The sequence below is a fragment of the Kryptolebias marmoratus genome, linkage group LG5 (assembly GCF_001649575.2).
Source record: "Kryptolebias marmoratus isolate JLee-2015 linkage group LG5, ASM164957v2, whole genome shotgun sequence".
In the NCBI taxonomy this organism is placed as follows: domain Eukaryota; kingdom Metazoa; phylum Chordata; class Actinopteri; order Cyprinodontiformes; family Rivulidae; genus Kryptolebias; species Kryptolebias marmoratus.
In genome coordinates this window covers 2779908-2787012 of record NC_051434.1, presented here as the reverse complement: position 1 = coordinate 2787012, position 7105 = coordinate 2779908, and the positions used below count along the sequence as shown (strand labels likewise).

General features: G+C 37.1%; 1 protein-coding gene across 1 annotated transcript; it reads right to left on the bottom strand.

Moving 5' to 3' along the window:
• Window positions 1–366: 366 nt before the first annotated feature.
• Window positions 367–4760, bottom strand: si:ch211-171h4.3 (serine/threonine-protein kinase SBK1). Its single transcript, XM_017427609.3, has 5 exons — window positions 4497–4760; window positions 2104–2248; window positions 1804–2006; window positions 1477–1638; window positions 367–1351 (listed from the first exon to the last, which is right to left on the bottom strand). Exons 1-5 carry the CDS (start codon window positions 4500–4502, stop codon window positions 722–724), a joined length of 1146 nt encoding a protein of 381 aa, XP_017283098.1. The 5' UTR covers window positions 4503–4760; the 3' UTR covers window positions 367–721.
• Between the last annotated feature and the right edge of the window lie 2345 nt (window positions 4761–7105).

Here is a 7105-nt window from a genome sequence, read left to right as displayed (position 1 = left end):
TCAGTAGGTCTTGTGAATTACTCTCAGCTTCTACCAGATCAAAGTTTAGTTATAGTTACAGTCATTTTGTGTTGTAATTTCAATTACCTGGATTTTCAGACATTTACATGGTTTCCAGGATATCAAATACTACTGCAGTAGAAATTAACAACTAAATGTATGTCCAGAGACACAAATTTAAATGTTATCTCATGTTAATTGGCATCAAAATGGCAAATCTGTCTGTTTTCTTGTGCTCCTCGTTATCTTTTTTGTTATTCTTAGAACCTTTTGTATGCTGCCACATCAGCTTTTGTTTTCATTGTTAAAATCTAAGTTTTTTTTCCTTTTTGAGTCCCTTTTGTTAAAAGAGAAAAATGTGACCAATTAAAGTTTTTTTTTTTATTGAAACTGTCTGAATAAGAATACAAAAACAACTCATTGCACTGTAAGTAAATGGCAAAATACAGATTTTTTTTCCTTCATTCTGTGAGAATGCATTGAATGATATCTGCTACAGGTAAGATACTAACTGCACATATGTAATTCACACAGCCCCAGTTTAAATAAAAAAATACAGAAGCTTTATTCAGTCCAGAATTACAATGATAGCATTTTATAATTCAACAAAATACAAGTGTGCTAAACTTAAAAATATATAATTGTAAAAGTCTTTAGATTACTCCTCAGAGACATGAACAGTCCATAAATGTCTCTTACTGCTTCGTTTTGACACCTTTGCTCACCGCTCTCCTCTCCCTTCCATCTCTTTCATGCATCTAATCGCACCCTTCCCACTGCTTTTCTTCCTCTCCTTTTCCAGCCTCATCCTCTCTTTCGCCACCATCCACTCCCCTCCGAGGTAACTCAGTGCGTCGTCAGGTCGTCCACGATGCTGTGGTCTCAGGTCGAGGAGCGACTGGAAGAAGGAGCAGGCCAGAGGTGTAAAACATGCAAACTGAGGGGCTATAGGGGTTTGGTCCTTCTGTCCTGTTTTGTGTCCTTCTTTGGTCTTCTGTTCCTTTTCTGTTTGTGGTGCTGTCCACACATCCAGCTCATCACTGGGGCTTTTTTCTTGGTCAGACCACTCTTGGTATTTCTTGTATGAGCGACAGTCGCTGGTTGTCTCAGCCCAGGGGTGGCTGCCGGTGAGCATGGCGTACGTCAGGATGCCCAGGGCCCAGCTGTCTGTGCTGGGCTCCACAGAAACCCAAACCCTCTTCTTCTCCTTCTCCTCATCCTCCTTAGAGCCTTCACTCTGATCATTTTGGCTGCTCCCGCTGTCTTCGTTTCCCCGAGCGATCTCAGCCTCAGGAGTGCAGTAAGGGGAGCTGTACCAGACCTCTGGGACTCTGGTTCCTCTGGCCTTCACCTGGAGGTAAACATTAGTTTAAGTACGTAGACAAGGTTGTCCCAGCGTTACCAGAAGTTTTGCAAGCTTAAATTACTTTAAGAACTGTCTGCTCAGAAATATCATCATTTTATAGTTGTACTGACCATGCCAAAGTCTCCCAGTTTGACCCACCGGCAGGCAGAGTCGCACAGGAAGACGTTCTCAGGTTTGACATCTCTGTGGACAAAACCGAGGGAGTGCAGGTGGGACAGAGCCCCGCACAGCTGGGACACCACCCGCTGACAACAGTCCTCCTCCATCCCTACCTGGAGGACAATTAATCCAGGAAAACAGACTTTCAGAGACACAAACTTACATTTTGCACATGTTTTCCCCTCACATATAGATTTAGCATCAAATTCTTTAATACAAGAAGGCTTTTTTAGTTTATTATTATAAGCACATATACTTCTGCTGAAATATCTTAATACCTCAGGAACGATGACCTCGTACAGATCACCAAAGAGGCTGGCCTGCTGAGCGAAGATGAAGTGCGATGGAGTGAAGTAGGCGATTCCAAGAGCTCGAGTCAGAGACGGATGAGTGCAGAATGACAGAGAAAGGTTATATTCCCTCATGAATGAGAAAAGTGAGGTGGACTCACGAGGGAAGAATTTCAAAGCCATCGGCGTACCTGAGGGATCCGGGGGAAAAAATAATGATGAGTGTTTATTATATTTTTAATTTTGGTTCATTGCAGCTGCAAGGACTGGGTTTATTAAATTCCTCACCACTTTTTTTGTGTAGGGCCAGCATGACCTTCCCGTAGGAGCCTTCACCCAGCAGCTTCAGGAGCTTGAAGTGCTCTGAAGTGTCCATGGCCGTCAGAGACTGAACTGTCAGATGACACATCTCATCCAGGAGCTTTGTGGCTGCCTGGACACAGATAAACAGCGTTGGAGGTAAACAGATGGTTTTCCACTTCACAATCAAACAAACTACCATGTTTTAAGTTAAAAACATGCTTTTTTTGTGTCTTGCACAAATAATTATGGCTTTTATAATTATCAAAATCTTTGTTATTCACAATCTAACAACCAGTTTTGATGAGAAGTTATTCAGCTTGCAGTACAAGGGGAGTAGAAATACCTTCACCATTTAATCCAGCCATGATTAAATGAACTTAAAAAGTAATGTTTACGTAATAGTTGTTTTTATTTATTATTCAAAACTGAAGATGCTATATATTTTGCACATCAGTGATAAATTTTATTTGCCTCAGTGAGTTTTGTGCATTTATTCTGAGCTCTTATGAACAACAAGGTCAGTTTTTTATTCTTTAGTAGTTAATTTCATTTTTTCCTCATAAACAGGCATTTACCAGAGAAGGAGCTCAGATGTAAAACAAATATTTAGAAATAATTAAAGTGTGGCATGATGACACATTACAAAGCATTTACAGGACAGGAACTGGCATTATAGCTGCTAAATAGAAGTCTTTTTTTCTGGTTTGACATGTCCAAAACATGTCATGAGATAAGTCACAAAACAAATCAAGTCAAGTTGATTTGTATTGTTTATTTCAAATGGTGATCATAAACTCAAAGAATACAAGTTGCAAACAATTAAGTGGTTAGTGTTTTGATTTTTTAAATTAATTTTATGTTAAAAACAATCAGCTGCAGAATTTAGTGAGCTGTTACAAACTCATATATCAGAATGTAATATAGAACCTTTTCAATTACATTTCTTCCCCTTTGCAATAAAAAAAGACTTTGATTATCTGGTTTATGCAGTATTTTTGTTTAGGTCATCTTAACAAGTCTCAGATCATGTTCTGGATTTGTTTGCTGGTGCAGAAAGTAGCTGCTGAGATCGTGACACAGATGAGATTTAATCAGAAACACATGCTGTAATGACACTACAGCCAGGGCAGAAATCATGTTTCTAATGTTTAATGTAATATGATCAAAACACAACACACTGATTGCTCTGTGTTGTTTATCTCTTATGCTTGAACCTCTTGTAGCCTTCAGGAATGTAACCCAACTCTTTCAGTGATGATTGTCACCATGGTGATGTTGATCGCACCTATTCGCTTGAACAAACATGGCTGTTAATAGCCACATGAAATCTTGTCACACTTTGTTTTGTCCGCTGATGATGTTTCCACTGCAGCTGGCACTTTTGGACCGAGTTTAGGTGTCAGAGTATGGATCTAAAGTCGGGGCGGGTCATTACATCTCATTAGAGCTCAGATCAGAGCTGCAGATGTGCTGAAAACAGACGATGAATTCCTCCAGAGGTTTTTTTCACACAAACAACTTCTAAAGAAACAACTCACGTGTTTTCTGATTACCTTTGCAAGTTTGTTCTGCGCTTAAATGCTTTGATATGCTTTTTTAAAATGCCTTCATACGTATTATAGATTTCAGAAATGAAGTAACACAATGATACTCAAACATTAATGGATGTATGTGAGTCTATACTTTGAGAAAACCTTTGGGAAAATGAGGAAAAACCTTTGCAAAATGCAAAACTTTAAATATACTTAGTTTAAACTTGCAGATGTAAATCATGATTTGCATCCAATAAATATTTTGCATATAAAGAAAGAATTTTGTACAATTAATTTGTAGACAAATTCTACTGTCAAAAGTTATTCAAATTATATATTTTATAATTAGTTTTTTACTTCTATTAATTCACGTTAAATGTTACAATATTGTACAGCATAAGAGTAGCAAAAATAATGACATCTGGCAGCTTTATAATTATTACAGCCTAATACTGTTAGTTCTCTATAAATGCTAAAAACAAGTCTCTACATTTCATAATGTAAAATAATATAGTGGGAAATATGTAAAAGATTTTAAAATGAGATTTAAATTGGATTGAAAATGCATACATTTTACACCTTGAAGTTTTTATAGATACCATGTGTGACAAGGAGTTTAACATGTCTCTAATTCTCCTGCATTAAATATTTAATATAATTAGTTTACTGTGAAAACAAAAATATCGCACAAAATATATGGCAAATGTAAGGCATAAAATTAACAGGAAGGATATTATGTTATTTGTTTAATAAAATGTGTATAACATACTTTTAACTTGTGAAAATCTTCATCATTCTGCCTTTTTTAAACTGGTGGGAGAAATCTGTGCATCAGTTCTGACTTACTGTCATTTTGCTGCTGTGGTTCAGTTCTGATCTGTTGCTCCTGAGTTGTAAATCTGTCAAATGAAAATCTAAGACGTGTTCTTCATTTAACAGGTGCAAAAGTCAGGAAATCCTCCTCTTGGATTCTTCTTTTTTCCCAGCCAAAGTGTGACAGTGTGCTCTCACTCAGGTTCTGCCCAGGTCTGGCTGGATTCTGCAGCTCTCCAGACTTTCTGGCTGAGTTCATCAGAGGTTTTCATGTCTCCTGCAGCTGCAACTTTTATCTAAAGGGATCTATGCTCACCTCCACTCCTCCCCCTGTCCCCCCTCTGCTGCTGCACCGCAGGGCGGATCCTGAAAAGTGTCCTGCATGCTTTTATGTTTGTGTGTGTTAATTCCTGTCTGACTTTTGTAAGGCATTTGTGTTTTCTGTTGAGGTAATGGTGTCTCAAACAGTTTGTAATCTTTGTGCTTTTAAAATTATGCAGAATTAATGTTGTTCTTATGCCATTCAACAGTTTCGTCTTGGCCTTTTTTGCAGACTTGTGCAGAGATGGTTTTCTGTATTTGAAGCATAAATTAAAACGTTTGACCATGACTGATAATGAAAAGCTCTTTTATGTCCTGTCACCATTTTTCTTCACCCCATCTGGTGGTGAAAAATGTGCCAACTGTGCTCGTCTAGCAGAAGGAAGAAGAACAGTTTCATGAAAATATTTAAAGAACTAAAACAATTGATATTTTCCAGGACAATAACAACACACATTTAGACATGAAGCATTCACTAAGTTATAGTTTAGTATTTCCATTCCTTCCCAAATGAAAACGCTGTTTCTTGTGGTGTCTGTATTTAGCTGTTGATCTGTCAGCCACCAAATTATCCCTCTTCGCTCTCACTCTCTGCACACACACACATTTCTCTCTCACTCTGTAATCAGTCAAAGGATTTTCCTCTAACACCCAGACCCCTTGTGATTTGCAAATCCTGCTGTCAGCTGTCACCGGTGGCCACAGTTCACACATACGGTACACAATTTACCAGGGAGGCCAGCAGGAGCTACAATGAAAGTCTGTGTGTGTTGGGGTGTGTGTGTGTGTGTGAGTGAAAGAGAGATCATCTGTCTGTGGCCCTGTGTCAACACGGTGACATTATGCAAGTCCCTCTGTGTCACTTCAGTTCAGTCCAGCAGTTCCCAGCTGAGCAGCTGGGGTTTGTACGTCCCTCCCCATGTCACTCAGTGGACAATAATTATCTCTGCACGGTACGAGTGTTTGCATTTCAGCAACAAATGTGGAGTTTATCAAGACATCTTTCAGATGAAGTACTGCTCAGCAGGAGCATATAGCATCATCAGTTCTGCTGCAGGAAGGTTACAGAATGCTGCAGCAGAATATCTGTATTTTAGAAAAATGTAATTTCCTACTAAACCTCAAAAAACTGTAATTCTGTACAGAATTATTACACTTCATGCACATACATATAAAATTATTCTTTTGTTGTTCTGGTGTTCTGAATTTATTTTGTATTAAATATGAGCCCTTTTCTGTGACACCAGAACTTTAAGTTTGTATGTTTATTTTTCATTGCATTAATTATATATTTTGCTTGATATTATAAGTTCAGTTTTTTTGTATTTGCTTGTATTTTGTTATTTTTATTTAAATAGTGCTAAATAAATGAACTAATTAAGTTCAAATGAATGCAATAAGACTAAAGGTTTATTAAATAGCATCAAAGGAGGTCAAGTGGTGAAAACTAAATTATATTTAGAACTGTTTTGTGGATTCGGGGAAAAAATAAAATTTGTATTTGTATATTTAAAGAACCTAGTGGTCAATTTGTTGGTATTTCTGTCATTTAATAACCCAGAGCTTTAAAAAAAAAAAAAAAACATTGGCCCTGATTGCTGTTTTAACATATTTGCAGCCACTATAGTTGCAGTTTAAATATTTTCCCACTAGGTGTCACTACATCCCTCACACCGGATCTTTAATAAGCCAATAAAATTTGTGATGCTGATTTTTAAAGCAGTATAATTTATATTTTTGGATAAACTTAATTGGGATAATTGAGTTGCATTGTTTGTGGTACTTTTGATGCTTGTTTGCTGCATTCATTCATTATAACAGACTTTATTCTTCACTTTTTTGAGTAGTTACCTGCTCTTAAGCAGATTTTGCTTTTTACTTTTTCTACTAAAACTTGCAGATAAATCCAAAAATTTCAGCAAACATGATACTTCAGGTTAAAATATCACATCTGACACACAAGGGTGTAAATTTCACTTCTGTAGCCAGTTTTTCTCAGCATTCAAGGTTCACACAGGGATAAATCACTGCATTAAAAATCCTGGGACACTCTTTGTTTGATATTAGGTCCATTAAAACTTTTAAGTTAAGCAAATATGAACAAATGATGCATAAGATATGCATGGTAAATGTTGGCACTAAATGTCATAAACAAGTGTTTGTATCCGACAAGATGGGAATAACAAATAATTAACATGACACCGAAATGTTTAGCATTTTAACTACAAATCACTGATGACTACATCTAGTGTAGAGAGTGTTTATGATAAAGTTCATCAACATGGAAAAGTCACATATTGTTTCACTGTAAGGCTTTAATA

What these genes read in the sequence shown, in the direction of transcription:
- si:ch211-171h4.3 (XM_017427609.3), bottom strand. An exon ending in GGCCCTACACAAAAAAAGTG is followed by an intron (nt 2,007 to 2,103) that starts GTGAGGAATTTA and finishes CGGATCCCTCAG; the next exon opens with GTACGCCGATGGCTTTGAAA. An exon ending in AACTGGGAGACTTTGGCATG is followed by an intron (nt 1,352 to 1,476) that starts GTCAGTACAACT and finishes GTTTACCTCCAG; the next exon opens with GTGAAGGCCAGAGGAACCAG.